This window comes from Pangasianodon hypophthalmus, chromosome 9 (genome assembly GCF_027358585.1).
Source record: "Pangasianodon hypophthalmus isolate fPanHyp1 chromosome 9, fPanHyp1.pri, whole genome shotgun sequence".
NCBI classification, from domain to species: domain Eukaryota; kingdom Metazoa; phylum Chordata; class Actinopteri; order Siluriformes; family Pangasiidae; genus Pangasianodon; species Pangasianodon hypophthalmus.
In genome coordinates this window covers 19,519,798-19,543,645 of record NC_069718.1, presented here as the reverse complement: position 1 = coordinate 19,543,645, position 23,848 = coordinate 19,519,798, and the positions used below count along the sequence as shown (strand labels likewise).

General features: G+C 40.5%; 1 protein-coding gene across 2 annotated transcripts; it reads right to left on the bottom strand.

The window, feature by feature from the left end:
* Positions 1–66: 66 nt before the first annotated feature.
* Positions 67–22,954, bottom strand: glg1a (golgi glycoprotein 1a). 2 transcript variants are annotated; one of them, XM_034307186.2, is made up of 28 exons: positions 22,553–22,954; positions 15,102–15,131; positions 14,731–14,817; positions 14,392–14,607; positions 13,687–13,890; positions 13,533–13,604; positions 13,232–13,418; positions 12,637–12,848; positions 11,930–12,051; positions 11,680–11,781; positions 11,343–11,496; positions 11,125–11,154; positions 10,536–10,673; positions 8,666–8,752; positions 8,384–8,446; positions 8,112–8,225; positions 6,920–7,008; positions 6,627–6,744; positions 6,374–6,466; positions 6,009–6,146; positions 5,754–5,877; positions 5,445–5,587; positions 5,236–5,337; positions 5,043–5,150; positions 4,827–4,947; positions 4,642–4,748; positions 3,441–3,604; positions 67–905 (listed from the first exon to the last, which is right to left on the bottom strand). In XM_034307186.2, exons 1-28 carry the CDS (start codon positions 22,868–22,870, stop codon positions 824–826), a joined length of 3,525 nt encoding a protein of 1,174 aa, XP_034163077.2. In that variant the 5' UTR covers positions 22,871–22,954; the 3' UTR covers positions 67–823. The 2 variants fall into 2 exon arrangements, with proteins under 2 accessions (XP_034163077.2, XP_034163078.2); XM_034307187.2 differs by lacking the exon at positions 11,125–11,154.
* Between the last annotated feature and the right edge of the window lie 894 nt (positions 22,955–23,848).

The following is a 23,848-nucleotide window of genomic DNA, read 5'->3' as shown; positions in this document are numbered from 1 at the left end:
ACTGTGCAGCTAAAGCATTGAGATTTATAGAGAAATTTTAGGAACAGTTTAAAATTGAGTCCAAAATACAAACCAGCAAATTGATTTTATTAACAATTTTCCAAATCACTTTGTACATAACAAAAACAACAAATAAAGACAAAAAAGCCATTTTTATATATGTATAATACATGGCTTAATCAGATCTGAAGGGAAATACTTTTAAATCAATTTGTACAATGGAAAAAAAGCATACAAAAACAAAATGCATCATTACCATTTAGCATTTTTTTTTTAAAAATAATTACTATGTGTTTACTCTACTTGTAGAAAGGTCACACACAGCAGACAGTGAGCACTTACAGTATGACTTCACATTATTTCCTGTCTGAAAGGAGGAGGAAATCAAGCAAATATGAAGAAATCTTTCCAGTGCTACATTCACTTGCTTAATCATTGGCGAAATATTTAAGGAATGATCCACGAAATATGCCCATGGTTTCTGGGCTGGCTGGGAGTAGTGACCACACGCTTTATCTAAGCAGAGACACTGCTGGTTTTTCTAGCCAGACTAAAGGCCAATGTCAATGTAAGCAATGAGCTCAAGCTAACATGAGTTAATACTGAAAAGATGTGACATGGAAAGCTGAACATTTTCTGTGGGCCAGACCTTACAATTGTTGTTGGACAAATTAGGTTGAACTTGATTTTTTTTTTTTTTTTCTTTAAACATGAAAGGAATTTTTGGAGTAAATTTCTAGAATGGTGAAGAATTGATTAAATAAGCATAATTTCCAACAAAGGTTACTAAAGGCCATGGCAATTTTCCATACCAACATTCTCATTACCAGTAAAGGTGGTTGAAGGGTGTGTCCATCTGCTTCTCGTGAGTGCAATCCGGTAACTGTACAAGACTGTCACGTTTTCTACAAGAAAAAGAACAAAACTGAAGCAGAGACCTCTCTGTTAAACCACAGCTATATACAGTATATGGACAATATTTTCCTCCTCCCCAAAGCATTGCAACATGAATTGCGATGCTTTATACAAAAATGTTTAAGTTCGACACCGAAAAATAGACAGGGGTGAATGGAGATCATAGTAAGGCTCTTTTTCTCAAACAGCCGTTAAACTGTGTTCCCCTCAAAGGATATTAGGGCTGTTAACAGTTAAAGTTATTTGGGGGGGAAACAAAAACTATACCATTGTTTAGAGCTTTTGAAAAATGTTGCAGATTTGCTTACCAACAAGCTGTCAAAGGTTTGATATGCTAAGATATGCTACTTGCACATGAAACAACAGGCTCAGTAACTTGAGAAGGACGGCAGGTTAGGGGGGAGCATGCAAGAGAAAATGGAGTAAAGGGCATGATTTTCAGAACAGGATTTCTGAGCTGTGCAGGTGGTGACAGTTCAAGACATAGAACATTGACTGGCTGAATTAAACAGCAAGTATTTAAAAAAAGAAAGAAAAAAAAAAAGGTTTCTTATTCCTCTTACCCTGGACGGCAGAGTACAAGACTAGCCCCAATGAGACATCCAGACAACATCCCAAACCCAAAACCTTAAACCTTCAATAAATTAAGGCCATCAAAACTGACAAATTCATTAATACACAGCTAAGCAAGCACACAAAATGTGCCTTGCAAGGACGCTTGGTTGGCTGATTATGATCTAATGCTATTAGCAGTCTTTAAGTATGGCACTGTAAGACTTCCAGTCACCACCTCTACAGGTGTTAAACATCTAACAAGCTAAACTGAGAAGAGATCTGAGCACAGAAAGTGACCTAACTTGTGTAAAGATTACTCTGTATTACACTGGCGTCTGTCTCTGCAGTGCAGTAGAAAGACCCAGACAAATTGCCACATAGGAACCACATTTTTGCCTGCCTGAGCTCCATGAGTGCCTTGACATCCAGTCTGAGGCAACTATGGAATATTTATCAAGCATTTCAGTCAGAACAAGAATGCTGGTCTAAGGTCATCTAGCTCTTGTCCACATAATATTCAGAATTATTTGAACGTTTATAAACATCCTACCCACGTCTAAAAAGTTCCATTTATGGCCTCTAGATCCTGAGTTCTTCTGGCTCAGATGTGAATAGCTCTTCCTTCTCTGTTCAAAGGTCTGTTAGTATCTGGGAGTACAGTGAGTCTGACAAACATTAGATCGGAAGCCTTTATTCATCAACAACCCAAACCTGCAATCGCAGACACAAATATCCCACTGTAGAAAATCCAAAAAAAAAAAAAACTCTCTTGATGAAAATAAACCCATAGATAGAATATTTAATCTTGAACTTTTCATTCACCCTCACAGGAAATCATACACATACACACATACATACACACATGCGCGCACACACACGCGCGCACGCACACGCGCGCACACACACACACACACACACACACACACACACACACACACACACACACACACACACACACACACAGAGCACACTTCAGCATAATTATTCATTCCAATCATGTTTTTTAACCCCTGTAATTAGTTAATCACAACAGGCCCTATTTAGTAGTATGCCTACTACATCAACGTCAAGCATGTTATTCATAAATAATACTACAAAGCAAATGATGGTGTTATTCTCGCATTAGATGTTCTGCCAGTTAGCGGACAAATCACAGCCGTGACCTTATTAAAAGGAACAACCCTTGTTGATGCTAAAGAAATTACAATATCAGTTAAAATAATAAAAGAAATATGTTATCAGACCTGCGCAACCCTAGCACACACACAAACCTAATACCACAAATATACTAGTCACCATGTGTAACTGAAGAGTATGGCAACCACCCACAACCACACAAAATTATTTCTGTAATTTAGTAATGAGAACCTGCTGCCGCTGCCTCATTGCCTCAGTAGACCACAGGGGAGCATGAGCATGAGCACAACAAAGCCCAAGCATAAGTAAAAACTCCTACCACAACATCCAACACAACAAAAGCATCAACAATAAATACAGGAATTGCAAATGAAGAAGAGAAATGCACCAGGAGCTCCACGAACATGGAGAAAGCTGAAAGGGGACAAACAATGTCATAAAGATGCTGGCACACCATACTTGAAATGCGGAAACACACACACACACACACACACACACACACACACACGCACACACAAAATGGCCCAAATGTCCACAGCAGGCAGGTCTGGTCACAGAGAAGCAGATGACGATGCAGGAGTACCGCAGTCAGAAAACATGGACAGTGCGAAGAGGGTAAAATCAGGTCCCAACATGGCCACTGCCAGTAGCAAGAAAATCTGCACAGTTTAAGTCTTGCTCGTCCTCTTCACCATGCCATAGCCAGGGCCCGGGGTGAGTGAGTGACAGAGAGGAGCACTGCTAGCTTCTCCACCTCCCTTTTGTGGAATGGGGAAGGAGGAAGGGAGGACATTGGGTCCCCCCCTCCTCCTGCCCCTGGCAACCCTCTTTACCTGTCCTTCAGCTCCTGCGTGACGCGCTTGGTGATGCGGCCGCACAGCAGCCCCATGAAGAACAGGAGCACCACACACATTGCTAGCATGCTCAGGATATAGTTCTTAGCAGGAGAGGAGAAGACCTGACCAGCCAAGTCTGAGAAGCCTTCTGCTGGTGCCACCTGGAGGCAGGAAGCAGAAATGTCAACATGGAAGGAACTGCATAAAGAGCAATGCTTGAGAAAATATTAACTTAATAACAATGACAACAACACTAAATTTCCACAATGCCAGCTGTCTTAATACATTAATATCTGTCTTTGGTGTGGGGTAAATCTGAAAAATTTAGCTTATTTTTTGAGCAGATTACAGTTTCTACTGTTATTTAGAGTCAACAACAAAATTATTGCTGTCCTCCATTAAAACCATAAAACAAAAACATATACAATAACACATACGGTAAGTGACATTTTGAGCACAAACATGTGGGGATGATGTAGAGTTTTATTTTAAAACAATATTTAAACAATGTAACAAAGTAGTACAATTTTTCCACAGAACGCTGGTGTCAGAATTATCGGCACCCTCCACAAGTCGCACCGGGTGACCGTCTCCCTGGAGAGAACAACAGCACTGAACCTCTTTCTGTATGTCTAACATGGCCAGAGACACTTGCAGATAGATCTCAGTCCACTCCTTCATGCAAAGCTCCTCTATATACTTAGCTCTGTGCATGTGAAACCCTCTTTTCCAGGTCAACCCAGAGATTTTTATTATCATGTTAAAAGCCTGATCTACAGCCAAGTCTGAACCTCCTGGCAGAGGCAGCCAGGCTTGAATAGCCTAGTACTTAGAGGAATTCATAATGGCATTAATGTTCCCAAAACCATCTGGAACAACAGCCATAATACAAGTCAGAATCAGCAATGATCTGCCTTCATATTTTATTCTACTTTTTTGGCTTGCATGCAGTTCTTCCCTTTTTTGGCAAACATGCCACATGTTGATGTGCATGACCAAAGGTAAGGTGTTTTACACCTGAAATAATGTGTGTTAAATATATTTACAGAAGTATTATGTTCATTCTCTTTAAATATGCCAATAAATCTGGACTTCATCTCAACAATCAACAAAGCTGGACATCATATACTGCTACCTATAAGTGTGTGTGTGTGTGTGTGTGTGTGTGTGTGTGTGTGTGTGTGTGTGTGTAAGTTACCTTGGCAGCGTAGCTCCACATGTCTATGCGGTCTTGCAGTCTCTTCTTACACTCAGGCTGGAGTCTCACTCTCTTATCCTGAAGAGCCTCCATCAGACAAGACATCTCTGAGGAGCATACACAGCAAAGTTAATATCCTCTGAAACCTCTTCAGAAGTATACTGACGCTTGTGTTAAGTACTCACGTCTTCCTCTGCCAGGTGGGATGGCAGCGCACTGATGCTTAAGGTCAAGCGCACATGCTGTGTGCAGCACTGGATCCACGAAAATGTCTGCCTTACTCTCCTTGAGGATGTTTAGCACTTCCTACACATAAAAGACATGCATGAATTAAAACTGGACTACATGGTTGGGGAGAATTTTAGACAAATTTTATGGTAGGACACGTAATCATGATGCACCTTTTTGCAGTCCTCACTTTTGAGCTTGAGCAGATTCACTTTGAGACATTCTTCCACCTGACCTGTCTGTTCCTGGGCCGCTACCTCCTCTGCACACAGCCGCGGGATCTGAGACACAAATACGTGACATTGTACCGCACAGAACTATGTATAATTAAGGTGACACACGGAGGAAGCTGGAGAAGTAACTGACCTCATCAACGCACTGCTTCTGTAACTGAGGGTCCAGTCTGTAGTCTAAGGCAGACTCCTGCAGAATTACCCTAATCTGGTCCTCACAGTCTGAGGAGAGACGCTGCACACACAGTTCAGCAATGGTTACGACCACAGACCCAGTCAAAATCAGCTACACTGTGTTGAACCACAAAGTAATCCAGCAGAATAAAGTGCACTAGAACAGACCTGGTCAGCATATTTGAGTTTGAGGCAGGAGATGACCTGGCCCTCTAACTCAATGTCATCTTTCAATTTGTCCAGAATGTTCTGGCAGAACTTGGGAATGTCAGCCTTACAGGCCTTCCTCAACACTGGGTTCAGTCTGTAGTCTGGACATGCGAAAAAAGAAAATCCATTTCGACATAGTCTAATCAATCATATTCATATCTAAACACTGCTTGGTATATCTAATGAGCAGCATGACCTAGGTTTTTGACAAGGATGACAAAGAATTAAGACTATGGATGGTGTACAAGTATGTCTGTCAGACTATACCTGTGTTCTGGGTGATCTGTCTCTTGGTGATCATCTGTTTGCATTTGGGGTCCATGAGTTCACTATTCTTATTTTGTTTCAGGCACTGGAGCATGCTCTTAGCATCGGCTTCAGAGCAGAAACGCTACAACAGCAAAAAAAGTTACAATGTACCACTCACTCCCACACCGAACATGCACACTACATCTCCAAGTGGTTGTAAGCAGAGGATTCACTGCAAATTAGGTAAAGAAACCCTTTTTTATGATCACTCACCCTGATCATCTGCTTACACACTCTCATGAGCTGAAAGTCGAGTTCAGGGTCGATCATCTCAGTCTCCTGCAGTTTAAAGATCTTCTGGTGACAGCGCGGGAGCAGATGATTCTTATTGTCCTTCAGACACTCAATCACCTTCACACATAAAACAGCAACTAATTTAATAAGCTATTAAAAGTATATTGTAAAATTAGCAAATTACATGACCAAAATCAATTTCAACTTTCCAGATTAAGTCACAGACTGTTTAACACAATCTCCTCATCCACAATATGGATGTGTCTGCTTGCATTTTTTAAAAAAGTCAGCACATTCTATGAGATGTTGTAGCAAATAACCCAGGATATTTCAGAAATACAGACCTGAGCGTTGCCAAACACCACGTTCTGACAGTGATCCTTAATGTCCTGCTTACAGCTCTCGTACAGATCTTGGTCCAGGCGGATATCCTCTGACTAGAACAGAGTACAGCACCACAGTTACACGACAGTAACTATAGACAAGAACATAGCAAGTCACAACAATCCAACAGTAAGTGTACTAACACATTACATCACACTTTCCGTATAAATATTTACGACTAGTATGTGGATTCTGATCTGAGAATTAACCAACCATCTCCAGTTCCTCCACTCTGAGCTGCCTCCGGCACTTCATGGAAACACGTTGGTCTTTCACCTCCTGCAACGTATCATTCCTGACCATGGTGCTCAAACAGATGACCACATCCACCCTGCACACACGAACAGGATTATTCCATGATTGATTTTGTTTTCTGCAATCTGGGTTAAACTTGGCAAAAATGAGTTAAATAAATGACACAAATACTGCTTTGTCAGTATAGAAGACAACTGAATTAGCAATCAATTCCATTTTAATTAGTAAATGACCATTAGCTATACACTCACTTCTTTTTGATGTTAGGGCAGAGCTTGAGAACATCCTCCTTGCAGGCCATCTTGAACTTGTAGGAAAAGCGGAAGTCTTTCATTTGGACCTGAGGAGGAAGAGGAGAGCAGCAGTGATTAAAGAGGAAGTCAAACACAGCCCATTAGAGATGCCGCCTCAGAACCCGGTTCTAAATGAGAGCTGGTTATAAATTTGTAAAACACAGGGCATTGATGCACGACTCAATGGAAACAGCTGGAGTAACTCAATATAAATATGATAAATATAAATGCTGCGGACATAATACCAGTCATAATACCACCATTCTTCGTGCAAGAGGTGTGGTTGTGCTTATACACACAAACCGTTTGGATAGGTATTTTTCTGTCATTAGTGAGACTTGTGTGTAGACAATCACACACAAAGAACTGAGGTACTGATAAAGGCAGTGCTTACAAGTACAACTACTCCTGCTGATAAGTGGGGGGGGGGGGGGGGGGGGGGGGGCAACTGTTGAACAAACATAGTTTAAATCTACACTAATGACATTATATATATATATATATATATATTACAGGCAAATTATTTTTCACAAGTTAGGTAATAAATAAAAATTTTCCAAGCCAACTGTGAATTGTTTCAAATAATGTGATATGTGAGGAATGAGAGAACAGGTAAAATGCTAAAATTACATCTGATAAATTGTACTAGTAAAAAGAGTAGTAGTGGAGTAGTTATCCTAATGATACCCATCCCTACAGTTAATCCATAATAAGCTTAGGTTTATTATTATGGTCATATAGTAAAAACAGCAGCTATAGTTTTGCTGTATATTTACCAAATCGGTCGAACTTTGCAAAGTCCTAACTGAAGGGCAGACATAAGTAACAAAAATAAGCGTCAAACACAATATATTCTTGCCATTCTCTCACCTGAAATGCTTAATGCTGTTACCACACCCATTAAGCACTTATTAGCTATTCTATCGCCAATTCAAAATTGAAAACAATATTTTACATTTAATTTTGAAATTCAATTCATATATAAACATTCCTATTTATTTTTGTCCTGGACACAGCGATTTTAAATCAAACTCGAAGATCAGGAAAAACATATCCAATATTTTACCTGGTCCTGTACATTGAACTGTATATAGTAGTGGCTTGGGCAGCTAGATACAAAACTAAGGTTAGGTGTTTAAAGGTGTGTTACCAGCTGAAAGTGAGTGACTCCGACTGCACATTTTTCATTCATCTCCTTCTGGTGTTTATTGAGCACAAGACACTCCATCAGATCTCCATTATCTATCTGATTATCTGCCACCTCCTATTAGAAAAATTAATAAGAAAAAAAGGGAGAGATCAACAAATGGGAAAGAACAAAAATAGAAGAGGTTGAGGGTTTTATATAGGAAGATTGCATGGATGAGTTGTTTTGGCTGGGAATATTGTGAAGTTAAGCAGTAACTGGACAATCTGACTTACATGGCAGTGCGACTGGATGACAGGTTCACAGGCTCGGATTAAAAGGGCTTCAATCTGAATATCCTGTAAGAAAATAAACATTAATATGTTACATAAAATATATGTAAATATGATTCGGATTTATCATAACCACATAAATAAACAAACAAATAGGTACAGCACAGTTAAACTCCACAGCACAGTTGGATATGGTTATCGGATATGGTTGTCAGTATATTATAATGCAATTCGTAATGTGACACAGAAAGAGAAAGATGGGTGAAGGAGGAAAGAGTTTCTTACTTCAGACTCCAGCTCTGTCAGGTTACCCACTACATCTCTACAATCTGAGCCCAAATCATCTAAATGATCCTGTAGACACTCCAACTCCTGCAACACACATGGACATACACAGAAACACACACACCAAGTTTAATGAGTGCTGCAGTAACAAGATGTCTGGTATTATTATATTAAACACATGCTGTTGTTAACCAGAAAAGAAAAAAAAAAAAAAAAAAACGTACATTACGAAGAATAACGCTGGATTAAACTACAGACCACATTTAAATTCATATATCAATTTATGCACTAGGACGGTGTTTGCCAAACAGGTCCTCAGATGGAGTTTTGTATTCTCCCAGCTCCTGAATCAGACACGTTTTACTTGCTTTCCTCATGTCTCAGCTCCTCACACTGAGGTCACAACAAACTGTGTTGAGAACTGCAAAATATGTGAACCATCAGGTTCGGGGAAACAAGAAATACCTGACAAGTGATGCAGGATAATTACTGAGGCCCCATTTACACCTGGTATTAAGTAATTGAATCACAAGTGGTCAGCGCCAGGTACAATTGTAAATGAGGTCATACGGGCCCGAGACGAAACACTCAGATTTAAAAGCATGGAACATATAAATTACCAAAAATTAGCTTGAAACTCCTGTCTGTGAGACTTGTTCTAGAAACACGTAACATGTAGGCAAAATACAATACAGGGTCTAGCTCTAAAAAGAGCTTTAGCTACAGACAAAATGTGATACCTTCTTTACAGTTTAATGTGTCGTGATTGAATTAACCTGAGATTCAAACAAATCAAATGAAATAAATCAAACAATCTTAGCTACAAACCGTTCAATCAGAAAATACATGACTAAGTATACATTTCATTAAGTTTTGATATTAGTCTAGTAATGACGGGGCTCTTTTTGAAATAATAAATTCATTTGTTTCTGCTATGTTGGCAGACAGAATGTTTCTGTAGACTTCTGAATTTATTCTGCTGCTACCATCATGAGTTACATGAATACAGATTAGTGAGCCTGTTCCAGGAGCAGCCATGCAAGCCCAAGCCATGGCACTACCTCCACTGTTCTTGACCGATGAGCTTGTATGTATTAGATCATGAACAGATCCTTTCTTTCTCCACACTTTGGCCTTTCCATCACTTTGCTAGAGGTTAATTTTGGTTCCAGAACTTTTGTGGCTCATTTCTGTATTTCTCTGCGAATTCCAGTCTGGCCTTCTGATTCTTACTGCTGATGATTGGTTTGCATCTTGTGGTATGGCCCCTATATTTCTGCTCTCGATGTCTTCTTTGAATGGTGGATTGTGATACCTTCACCCCTGCCCTGTGGAGGTTGTTGGTGATGTCACTGACTGTTGTTTTTGAGCTTTTCTTCACAGCTCTTACAATGTTTGTCATCAACTGCTGTTGTTTTCCTTGGCTGACCCATTCGATGTCTGGTCGTTAGTACACCAGTGGTTTCTTTCTTTTTCAGGAGATTCTGAATTGGTGTATTGGCTATGCCCAATGCTTGGCTCTGATCGAGTTTCCCTCTTTTCTCAGCTTTAAAACTGCTTGCTTTTCTCCCATAAACAGCTCTCTGGCATTCAAGTTGGTTTATCCGTTTTAACAACAAATGCAGGAAATGAAAGCTGAAAATCTGATTAATCGTCTTATATTCTTTTGATCTCAAACCCAAATGTCTTCAGGGTATAGCAAAAACAAAGGAATTGGCTTTGCTGTTCCAATACTTTTGGAGGGGACTGTATGTATTACATAGCACAATAATTAAAAGTAATTTAAAAGATGCTGCAGAATACAATTTTACCTAGGTTATCAACTTAATTTTCCTTACTTAGGCTTCTTCTTGCTGTAAGTTTTACTAACCTGGCCAGGCTCTGTTTTCTCACTGCACCACTTGCCCAGATCGGTCATACACCGTCTCTGCAGGTCTGGGTCCAGCTTTACATCCAGAGCCCTCTGATGGAGAATGCGCTGCACTTCCGTCTTACAGTCACGAGATAACTATAGATAAACAACAATTTAGGGATAATACACATACAGAAATGAACTAATACACTCCACATGAACTTGTCAGGAACTAGAATGACACATACTGTCTTTATAAAACAAAAATAACAGTCAAACACTCAATTATATACCTTGTTTGGACCAGAATGACCCAAAACATTTAAATATCTGATTAGCCAGAAGGATCCCACTTCCCACACCAACCAAAATCATTTGCAAATTACAATTTTGAATGAAAAAGTTTCTTGAAATTTTCAGTCTTTGCAAAATTAAGGTCTTTTGCAGGCATTGAAAAGCATGGGATATTCTAATACAAATATTCCAATTCTACAAAGACAGAAAATTCTGTGAAGATATTATTCCAGTTTGACCCTTTCATTTGTTTATCATGGCATGCATAATTTGGTGTACTTGTGAGCATCTGCAACAAGAATACAGTACTTACAGTATAAAGACTGTTGCTGTCAGTGGGGTCCTGTGGTTAAATTTAAGGTTAGGCTTAGATAAGTCAAAAAAAGTTGTTATCAGCTACAGCCAGCAGTCATAACGCCATAACTTAGGCACAACTTGCCATAGCAAACCTACTTAAAAAGCTTATAACCGACCAGTGTGTGTGTGTGTGTGTGTGTGTGTGTGTGTGTGTGTGTGTAAAGGCACTCTCACCCGTCGACCTTGCTCCTCGGTGCGGTAAGCATGGCGGTACAGGCAGGAAAAGACCGCTCCTGGGGGCATGAATTCACTCGTCTCGTTCCAGCCGTGAGTGTGGCAAATACGTGCAGCATCATTCTGACACTTCCTGTAGAGGATCGGGTCCAGCCTGTGAGTGACAAAAGAAAAAATAAATAGCAACTTGCATAGTAGAAAAAATGTCATGTGGGCTCTCACAAACTGGTCATTCTTAATAATGCCTAATATCAAACTAGTAATAAATCAGACAAAATAGCTGAAATAGCTGAAACATTAAATGCTTCAATTAAATGCTGAGGCTGAAAACACTCACTTCCAGTCTCTGGAGATGAAGTACTGCAGCTCTAGCAACCTGTGCTCACAGTCTTCCACCATCTTGTCAGTGTAAAGATGCTCCATTAAACAAGACAGGATCCTGTATGAAAAGCAAGAGAACACTCCATAACTACCTTCTCCTGACCAAAAAAAAAAAAGCACAGCTGCAGTCATGATTAATCATTATAGCTCAGACTGAGGAATAAAAGTGGTAGATTAATGATTGAAGAGGAATGAGGTTGACTCACATGGGGTCTCCATTACGGATGTGTTTGCAGGCGGTCTGGATGACTGACTCACAGGCTTCATTGAGAGCCCGATCAATCCGGTAATCTGCCCCGGGATCCGTCTCCTGGATCAAAGTCTGGAGCTGAGGACAATTAATACAAAATTATTTATTATACACATATACAGTCACACATGTAGAGAACCAAATTCTCCTAGACCTGAACCTACACTTAATGGGCTCAGGGTTTTATTAACATAGACATAGACAGAATACAAACTTCTTGCTTTGGGTCAGTGCGGCAGCGAGGGCGTGGTCAAGCGCTTGGTGGGAATGGGGGAGGAGTCGCAGAAAAGGAGTAGGTAATGAATGAACGCCGATACCTGTGCGTGATTAATGATGTCTTATTTATATTGAGTGCGTCTCGTAGCGAGATGCTGAAGAGCTGGAATGAGACTGCCAGTGTGGAGCTGTGCTAAAGAGAGAGCCTGTGCTTGCAAGTTCGTGTTTTCTTTCGCTTTTGTTGCGCGTGCCATGCAGAAAAGCATGGAGTAAACACTACCGTTACTTTCTCACGCCTGCCTTCCATCTCCTTATTTCCTCTCACACCCACTAGGTTATCAGTCCTAATGCATGTGAAACCTCAATGTAGTCCAACCCAACCCTTTGCAAAGCACAAGTATTGCACTAGTGAGGCCAGGCCATAGTAACCATCCAAAGTCAACTCACAGATTTCTGACACAGGTTGTCTACAATGCCCTTGTCACGGGACACTCTCATGAGGCAGTGGAGGGTTCGGCCCTTGTGGTGCAGACCGGAGCAGTGTGTGTCAATCTCCCCTCGGCAGTGCAGCACAATCTCAGGACTCAGCGAATAATCCTCCATCAGCATGCGTCTGTAGTCCAACATCTCCCCCTGACACTCTCCACTCACAGTGCGTCCTGACATACAAAGTAGATAAGACTGCTTCTCATACCAGAACCAGGTACTAAGCAATCTAGTTGCTATCAGTTACATAAGTATTATCATCACCACAGATATTACCTTATATTAATCTCATTTTATGCAACACTGGAAGAAAGGATGTATCTATCATAATTAATGGTGACGAACAAGAGTGATGCAAAGTAGTGCAAAGTGACGCACATGTAGAAAGGACTCAAAAACAAATACAAGTACACAGTGATAACTGCGTGACAGAAAAGCCATTGTTGCACTTAGCACTTTAGATCAACAGATAATGGATAATCAGATAATCAACAGATAATCAATCTGGAAATATTTTTCATGTGACTGTAGTACACATTGCTCTCTGCACTCGTACCTCTGTGTACGGCAGACTCGAGGCACAGCAGCAGGTAGGATAGCTTGGCCTCTCTGCCACGGGGCAATGTGGTATCCACGTTGCAGCGGTATTTCCGCAGGTCCTGTTTGCAGGCTTTGGCCAGTGAGTAGCTCACCTTGTAATCCTGAGCTATCAGCTTCTGTCTGGTGGAGAGGGCCTCTCTGCACTGTGCATCACGAGAAAATAAAAATGAATAAATTGACACACACATAGATTTCTTATTACGGTAAATTATGGTTGATATCTATGTAATTAATCTTATAAAAGTTGTTTTAAATACCTTTACAGACATGGACTCCTCAAATTTGTGGTTGAACAGACATTTGTAGACCCTTCCCTCACCTGCTGGAGTCTAAGTCACAAAATACATTAAGATGAGTATGCCATTCTACCAGTGAAACGTGCACTGCAAATATGCAAAGCCACAGACATACGTTTTCACAGAAGCGCTCGCGATCATCTCGGCATGCGAAGAAGAGGTGCCTGTCCAGGTGAAAGTCATCTGACGACAGCTCAGCCACACGCATGATGGCCTTCTTACAATCTTCTTTGATTGTATAACGCCCTGGCTGTTCCTCTACTTCGCTCACCAGTCCTTTTTCCAGACATGCTATCACCTCTCCCTGAGAGTGTACATCCTTCATAAAAAAAAAAAAATAAATAAAGATGGTAAAGCATAACTCACTCTCAACAGATTTTATATTGGACTGTATTGCTTGATACAGTAAACCATATTTGGGCTCTCTGCTTTGAAAACATTATAGGATATGAAGGGAAAAATAACTATGTAAGATGATAACAGCTTTTTAATTGGATTCTGAGCACTGCAAAAAAAAAATTTAAATGTGCATCTTTGATTCATCTTCATAGAATGCATTAGTGTATATGCCAGAATTGAATTACATCACAACTCAATTATATACACATGGCACATTCTGACACGAATATGAAATGAGAAAATAACTGGAAAATATTTCAGTATTTCTCGGTTAATCAGCTCATGAGTCATCAGTGCTATTAAGATGAAAGTCTTGATATGTGGCCAGTGGAGCATATCAAGGCTTGATTCCAGGACACATTTATTAAATCTCTGTTAAGAATAACATCTAGCGCTTGTGTCCCAGAAGGTCCTGGCTCACCTTCTCGCCAGTGTTAACACTTCCACAGTGCAGAGCGTTGATGTCATCCTTGCAGCTGTCCATGAAGCCACAGATGAGCCGGAAGTCACTGAAGATGATAGTAGCCATCTTCGTGATGTACTGATTGCACTGGTATTCAGTGATGTTGGTACGGTGATCTACCAAACATGACACTAAATAGCCCTTCCCCCGCTCCTCTGCTGCACACTCTTTAATCTGTAACCACAAATAAATGGATCACATTATTTAAAAGGCACATAATTTGATCTGAAATCTATTCCCTCTGTTTTACTTCACACTCAAAGGCACAATCCGCTGGAGAGACACAAAGGTACATACGTCACTAATGGTGCTCTTGCACACCTCCACGGCCACGGACTCAAACTTTGGGTCTGTTGTCAGATTCAGCTTGTAATTCCACAGCAACTAAAAAAAAAAAAAAAAAAAAAAAGCAATTTAATAATTAAATTAAACAGCTCACAAGTAGGATTAAACACATACAAGTAGGATTCAACCCAGTCTTGTCTATGTATGCCAGCTACTGACATACAGCCCCAGATCAAGCTGCTTCAAAATCAGTTTTAAACTATGCATAGGGATACAACACACGCTAATAAATGTGTCTCTCATTACTGAGTTCAGCTCAGCATGGATCTGGAACATTATGAAGCACATAAGACACAAGAAAACACTGAAAAAATGATACTCACATGGTTACAGCTGGCTGCTATCTCCGTTTCCTAAAGGGTGAAAAATTTAAAAGCAGATGTTAGAGGAACATGACTTGGCTACCAGGAGATTTGAGTGCATTAAAGACTTCAGTGCATTTGAGTTTATTCTCAGGCACTCCTTGGCTAGCTCAGTTCAGCAGCTACTTTAATAACCACAGAAACTTCACAAGCCTTGCTAACCTGACTAAGATAATGCCACTGTCAGTACCTACAAATTGTTAATGCATTAATAAAAAAAAAAAAAAAAAGGAACTAAAAATCTTTGCCACGTATTTAAAAACAGTATTAAAACAGTACACTGTTCAATCTGAATATGGACGCTAAATTCCAATGCTTCTGATTAAGGATTTATGATATATTGTTTGTTATACAACAGTTAGCTCTGGTCCACTAATTTGATTGGTCAAGAGTTCCAAGAGTGCTTATATTTACTATAATCACACTTAGATGTTTCACTGTGTGTATTATTCCGCTTGTTTTCGTTCGCCAAGTAAAATTCCACTTCCTAGTTCGAAACGGCTACTACATTAGCGTTAGTGACATCATCAGCGGACGTGGCAAATGATAATTTTCAGGAATATAACTTTTGGCTTAAAATATGAAAGCTTGTCAGATGAAGATGAAAAGAAAGAAGCAATGCCAATTTTTTCTGAAAGCACCTTTAATGGGAATGTACAAATCAGCGTGAGCTAGCTAGCTGATGTGCTGTAAAGTGAGTGCAGCTTCTTCAGGATCTATTTCTGCTAGCGGAACAAAAATAAACAGAACATTTGGCCATATTGTGTCCGAAATGTCACTTACTAGACATTAATTTCTTGTTTATAGAACTGTCGTATAAAAGCAATGGTTATATTAAGTATAACCAAACTCACTCTTGTGCGATATTGCTTAATTATTCATTACAACATCATTAACCTTCGCAATACTGATACAAGTCTACAAGTGAACATTAACAAAGCACTGACATTATTGTTACTGCGAGCATTCTGACTGATCTCATAAGTTTTCCATTGGAGTTCTGACAAATTGTGATATTGGTTGGCATGATGCCACCCAAGGAAAAACTTGGCCATGCAGACAAATCTTTCACCATGACACATCATGGGTTACCAGTTTGTTTTAATATTTTAAAAAGCATATCACACGTGATGGATAGCGAAAATAATTATAGTATAATTATTTACAATAAGCTTATTTTCATCCATATTCTTTCATCATTTTAGCGTGGGATAGATCTCTAAAATAGTAGCCTGTGCATACAGAGCCTAAGCCAAATTAAACCCTGCTTCTGTACATAGCTATACTGTAGGGCAGGGTTTCCTCCTCATTTTGTTTGGCAATACAGCATCATGGCTGACAATACAGAGAAGCTGGTGCCTAAAATATTCATTATCAGTTATACGGAACTGGCCTGCATTTTACACAATGAACGCTGCACAAACATTTGCTTGCAAAATATGCAAAGACCAGATTGGCATGTCAAGACTAAATACAACAAACCTGTTCAACCACTTTGAAATATAGCGCCCCAAAGATATGCCCGAAAGCCAGATAACACGGGAAACGCACGCGAGTGAAACAGCAGGACTTCGGCTTGGTTGCAAAATAGTTAAAAAAAAAAATTAACATAAAGACCTATCGTTCTCACACTGCGTATGGCGATCCATCCTGAGAAAAACTGATAGGATATTTTTGCTAGCTCGCCCACCCTTACTACAGCTAAACCTGTCAAAGTACTAGAACAATCAGGAGTTTGTTTATCACAAACGTCAGCAAAGTTAGGTAGCTGGTCAGGATAATACACACACACTGTAGCTGAAATTTTAATTAACAGTAAAACCTATTTTGTGAGATTACAAACTAAGTGAAGTGAAGTGACTTGTGGCCAAGTATGGTGACCCATACTCGGAATTTGTGCTCTGCATTTAACCCATCCAAGTGCACACACACACACACTGTGAACACACACCCGGAGCAGTGGGCAGCCTTTTTTGCTGCGGCACCCGGGGAGCAGTTGGGGGTTCGGTGCCTTGCTCAAGGGTCTCACCTCAGTCGTGGTATTGAGGGTGGAAGAGAGCGCTGGTCATTCACTCCCCCCACCTGCAATCCCTGCCGGACCAGAGACTCGAACCCACAACCTTCAGGTTCACCTTCGCGTTGCAAGTCTGTCTCTCTATCCATTAGGCCACGGCTGCCCCCATTAGGCCACGGCTGCCCCCATTAGGCCACGGCTGCCCCCATTAGGCCATGGCTTCTAAGAAGTACTGAGAAATTTAGTTTGAACTGGAACATGATTTTACTTCTTTGCCAACCGATTTCGATCCACATTATCAGAAATATCCTTTCAAGATGAGCCATTTAAAAACATTTTGGTGTAGGGGTTCATTCATACCCATTTCTCTTTTTGCACATTCCTACAGTCCAAAGAGAAAAGGGGGTGAGGGTGATATTCTCGATTCCACTACAGATGCAACCTGGCATAAGATGCAAGCAAAATTTTGGGAAAATAGTCTGGGTATAACATAAGTAAAACATGTTTGACTGGTACAACAACAAACTCTTTCCACACAAAGACAAATTAGCTAGCTCTCTGTGAAACAGAGAACATGCCTATCGGGTATCCTAATTTAACATTTATTTTCACTTTCAATATGGCCTTCATCTGCAAACACACACACACACACACGCACGCGTGCACACACACACACACACACACACACACACACACACGTGTTTAATAGTCAGTCATCAGCCTCGTGGTTCTCCTGCTCTCCCATTTCTTTAGGCTCAGACAGAACAAGGGATGTAAATACTGACCACTCATACAAGTGAACAGAACAAACATTTGTTCAAACTGAACACACAAATTATAAAACTCCACCCAGACACAATGCAGAAAGATGTCCACTTTTGCTCTCTGCCAGTGAAACTTGTAAATGCTGGAAAGTGGACAAAAAGTCTCTTCTCCAAATCACCATCTTCCACATCTGACTAAAACTTAAAGGACACTTTTCTCTCAGACCATTTCTATGCTAAGATTTACCAGCAACTATGTTCCAACTTAAACTTAACTGTTGTATACATAAAAAATAAAACATTCCAGGGCAGCTTGTTATAGGAAACTAATCAACAAGTGGGTGGTGTGACACTGGAGACTCCTTTCATAAACATTACATAAATAGTTTCTTTACAGAATGCATCACTATGTTACTGATTATATTTTTTTCTTTGTTTAATAACAACTCCATTTATTATTATTATGTCATGCAAGTAAGGTTTTGTGTTAAAAGAAAAATTAAACTTTTAAACATCAACTCTCTTCTCCCATATTCAAGTACACCATCCTAGAGAATCTGCGGCTCTCAGACCTAGCTTTGCAGCCACGCTAAGGCATGGTCCAAGCACTATTCAACCCTTAATTAGCACAGTTCAGAAATGCAGTCAGGTACGAAAGATGAGAAAGCCGGACCTGGGTGTTGCAGGAAAAGCATTGTGTGTGCACACAAAGGACGGACATAGTGACATGAACGATTGCATGCTCACAAACTTCAGGCATAACCACACTGGTGTCATAGAGGAGCTGCTGAAAGCGTCGTTTTCCAAACGCTCTGACTGCTAATAATGAGCTCAGCCTGCACAAGCCCATCCCGTGCTTTCTGCCCTTCTCCAGATCAGACCCTCAACCCATTGCTGTTTTTTTGCATTCACTCCCCACTCAAGCTGTTTATGAAACGGATCGCCTCTGGCTGAAAATACACAAACCACCCCAAAGTAATCTGGCATCGGCGTATCCTGCTGATCTGGAGCGTGATCTTGCACTGAAAAAAATCAAGAAATTATTTGGCATGTCATACCCAAATGGTTCTTAGGAACAATCCTCATTGTCTGCATCTCCCCAACCAATCCTTCCTCCACATTTTTCTTTTATTTGTCTTTTCTCCTGTTTCTGATACAACCACCACATCCTGTCGCACAGCCACATGATAGACAGTTATGCTTATTTTCATGACAAGGTGGGATTCAGGGATCAGATGCCTTTCAGCAGGGATCTCTGGGTCAACAGGGTAAGAATGACACTCTTAAGACAGTTAAGACGTTTAGTAGAAAACGTCTTTAGGAATTAATAAACCACATTAATTATTACAGCACTGAGAAAATTCTCTACCAGCAGCATGTGATTTAGCAACAAGGACAGGAGTGTGATGAATGTGAGGCATGGCTCAGAGAGAGCTATACACCAAGCTTTTTATACATTCCCATAAGCACAAAGAAGAGACAGGTATATGAGAGACACTGAAATTCCTAAAACCTAATTAATTCAGTTTGAATAAGCTAGGAGGAACTAGGACTGTGTGTTTGCCAGTGTGAATTGAGGCCACAGCTTGGTTTCACTCAATGCGTCGCTAAAACACGTTCTTCAGAATAACTAGCCAGAATGCTACTACAGTGTCATCACGGGACACATGCTAAAATGTTTGAATCTACATGATTTTCCCCACATACAAATCCTTAGCTCATGTTATGTAATTCCACAGAGTCTTAGGTACTTTGTCAAAACTAGTTGCAGACAGTTTAAAAAAATAAATAAATAATTGCATTCCATGTCCAACACGTGCATTAACAAATATTCAGTTGAACACAGACTAGACCATGTTAAAAATTACTGCAGGCTTCTTACTGTCTTCCAAATCAAACTGAAACCTTTGAGCTGCACCAAGTCAAATATGTGGAGAATGACAATGACAGACAAGAAAAAAAACACCCACTTTAAAAGAAAAAAAAATGTAAGGGTAGCTTGGGTGTTTTTCTAATTTCTTAAGCACACCACCTTAACTAAATACAGCTGTGAGAAATCCTGCCCTGGACGCCCATCCTCAGAATACTCTCACACAACAACAAGTAACTCCTACAATCTGTATTCTTCTTCTCCACTCGGCCTCACAGGAGTCTTTCTTTGAACAGCTGAGAACAAACTCAAACAGACCCACAACACACACACACACCGAACAGGCAGAAAAAGTGTCGAGCACAAACAGCCATGGATTACTTAATTCACATTCAGACTGAGAGGAAGACCCTGAGGAGTACCACCTCACTGCACACTGCTTTCAATCTCATTCACATTCAAACCATTTGAGTTCACTCCAGCACTGGTCGTGAGGTGGAGCACACACTTATCAAGACTGTATAATAAATAAAAACTATTACTCATACTAAAATAGATGTCGCATTTTGATACTTTGTAACTCGGCAACTATGTTGATGTCACATTTTGACATTTTGTAACTCGGCAACTACACGTAGGACAAATTTTAAGCAAAGCTTTGGAAGAATTGATCACTGTTGTTGGGTTATAGATCACATGATCAGTGCTAACAGTGAGCACATGAGGCCCAGTGCCAAAGACATGATGGAATATGAATGGTTCCTTCGAATGCCTTGATAATATAATACATATTCTTGTCACGACTGGAAAAGTCTTCCAGAAAGGGCGACCCCTCATTCCATAACCCTGCCAACATCAAACCGCCTCTGCAACTCGCTCAGTCCATCGCAAAGCCTCTCATTAAAGCAACCCCATCTTTTTTTATAGATCACTCGGCTCAGTTTCACAAAGCGCCAAAAATAAGCACAAAATGACTAGTTCTGTTTAGACAGGAAAAGACTGTGAACGAATCTTCACACATGTCCGTAACACTAACATTTTGGAGGGGGGGGGGGGGGGGGGGGAGGGGGGGGGGGGGGTTAGGGGGGTTGCAGACTTCCGACCAAGTAAGATGTGTGTGTGTGTAGCCTGGTATTGTATCAGCTGCCTTTTCTGTAAGGATGTACGGGTACCAGGGCAGGTACCAGTCTGAAACAATGAATCCGTATCAGTTTGAAGTTCTTCAGTTTGATTAATATATGCATTTTATGAAGAGATTGTGTGTTATGCTATCACAACCCACAAGACACAAGCTGTCTTAAAGATAACACTGCATCTCTGAAATTTTGCAATAACTTAATGACTAAGCCTGATCTTTCTGGGCTTCCCTGCCAAAAGGATGTTGCAGTCACATATTGACCAACATGCAGAACTGTAATAACTGATAATGCATCGATAATGTGATATTGGTGTCAATACTTGTCTCTTGCGATCCCTACTTCTTTGTCCGAGAGAACCAACTAATCCTGTATAATGCAGAGTCTGTGTTCATTTGGAGCGTTCCTGTATTCTCAACAAAAGTCACACTGGACGTTAGCAGTGTTGAGCTGTAACAGTAAACGATCCAAAATTTATCGTGGACTACAGTAAATCATGCAGAGGGCACAGAGAACACAGGGATTCAGCTCCGGCTTTGCCCACAACTTTTCTCCATAGTTAACATGGTTAAAGTAGGAAGGGATCAGACTGAGTCCCAAAAATAAAGTTAGTTTTAAATGACCAAAATCAAGGGATCAGACTGAGTCCAAACAATAAAATTAGTTTTAAATGATCAAAATCAACAGATCAGACTGAGTCCAAACAATAAAATTAGTTTTAAATGATCAAAATCAAGGGATCAGACTGAGTCCCAACAATAAAATTTGTGTTAAATGATCAAAATCAAGGGATCAGACTGAGTCCCAACAATAAAATTAGTTTTAAATGATCAAAATCAAGGGGTCAGGGAACAGAGTCCCACCAAAAACCTGTCATTAAAGCAAAACCTGTTATTTTGAAAGAAAGCAGTCTAAAGTATAAAGCTGTTGTTGAGATCACAGGAAGACAGAAAAGGACCCTAGTGAGCCACACTCTCTTCAGACTAGCTGGAAGATCTGCAGAAAGATGGAGACTGTAGCTATGCAGCGACTCCTCTGAACTTTAGAGATGTGTAGCAGTGGTAGTGTCCAAGCTGAAGCATTGTGTAGTTATAACTTCATGCTGAACTATTTCCCTGGCTTGCTAACTTCCCCAGGCGTGAAGGCGGAAGTTTCCGGGTGCTAATATTTCTGCTCTTTGCCGAGCTCCCCAGCAGCACAAAGTTAACCAGAGCAGTCACAGGATAACTAAAGGCTAGCGCACGTTAATCAATAAAATTAGCTGCCCTGCTCGATAGCATGGGTTAGTATTTGGTAACAACTAACAACAGTGAGATGTAATTTCTATTTAAGGAGCTTAGCTAATTTAGCTAATGTTATCAGCGCTCAGTAACTGAACTGATATTCAGCTCATGTTAGCTACCTAATGATTTATAAAGACAAACTCTACACTGCATCCAGATCCAGATCCAGATCTGACTCAAGTGCTAGCTATGGCACAAGCTCCTGACAGCGGAGAAACATCTTCCTACGCCAGCCGAGCTAGCTCCGAGCTGCGCAGATAGCATAGCAGCTAACGCCAGCCTGCTCGGTGGCTCTGTCCCGGCACACCCAAACTAAAACAGCATGCAACATGGTGCTCTTTTAACCTCTTTCCGATCCTGCAGACACTCGAGCACGGCCAGGTTGTTGTTCCAGGAATGTTTGGAGCACAGTCTGGTCACGTCCTCGCGACAGGCCTCCTCTTCAGCCAGCTTCCAGCCGGTGGAGCTGCGGCGGGACTGAGAGGCCGCCGCTCCAGCCTTCTGCTCGGGCAGCGCACCTCCGGCATTTTTACCGTCGTTGGCATTATCTCCTGCATATACATCAGCGTGAATGCCCTGTGATTTCGCTCCCTGGGTAGAACGAATGCAAGCAGGGATGGCTAGAAGCAATAAAAGAAGCTGCACACGTCTACAAGCCGCCATCTTCGGTAAACCACCTACGCGTAGCTAGCCTACGGCAGCCGGACGCGAATGATTTGTGTGTGGAGATGGGAGATCCGGAAAGGAATCGGTTCGCTTTGAATCGGCTCTCTTTGAATCGGTTCGCTTTGAATCGGCTCGCCTGTCTGGAAGGAGTCACATGAATCAACTCACGAGCACTAATGAATCTAAAGTCTTTCTCTTCACTACACACAAACTGTGCCACGTTGAGGCTTGGAGACTAGCTACATCAGCCTCGCTCAAGCCAGTTCTGATCAATTAAAACTAATTTTCTTACAGCCTTCAGCGTTGTTTAGTCCTGGGGTTTTTAACATTGTGCATGGACCACCATACTATATCCCGAAGAAAAACAAACCCATGAACATTCTTACGACAGCAGCACAGATTTAGGATATTTTATCAACATATGTGTACCATACTATTTATTTAATTAATGGAAACTTTCATTTATAAACTTAACATAAAAAAAAAAAAACTGATACACTCAGGTTTGAAACATTTTGTGTGCCAAAAGAACTTTTCATTAAAGTAATTAGATCCATGTGGAATTTATTTATTTATTTATTATAATGCTTTACATTAAATATATACAATTCTGGACAAATCCATACAGAAGTCCTGTACCACAATTTAGGAAGTACTGTGTCATTATTTCAACTGAATAACTCCTTATTTAAAGATATTATGTCTTTATTTCGACTTAATAGCGTATTCTGACATGTAATGGAATTCTCTTGATACTTAGCTATACATTTAGTGTTGGCAATACACTTAAAAGTGTTCAGATAAAATGACCCATATGACCACTATGGAATTTTGTCAATTTAAGTGTTAGGAGTCAAAACAGTATGTAGAAATAATGAAATAATATCTCATCATTTCGAGTTGTTAAGTCATTATTGACACTTACTAACTCGAAATAATTAAGACATACCATCCTGAAATAAGTTATTAAGTCAA

Bases quoted from the DNA above. Each gene is read 5' to 3' on its own strand.
- glg1a (XM_034307186.2), bottom strand. From the start codon at position 22,870: ATGGCGGCTTGTAGACGTGTGCAGCTTCTTTTATTGCTTCTAGCCATC. The intron at 6,147-6,373 runs GTCTGTATTTCT...TTATGTGTGAAG, and splicing joins TGGTGTTTGGCAACGCTCAG to GTGATTGAGTGTCTGAAGGA. The intron at 4,948-5,042 runs GTGCATCATGAT...TTTTATGTGTAG, and splicing joins AAAGTGAGGACTGCAAAAAG to GAAGTGCTAAACATCCTCAA.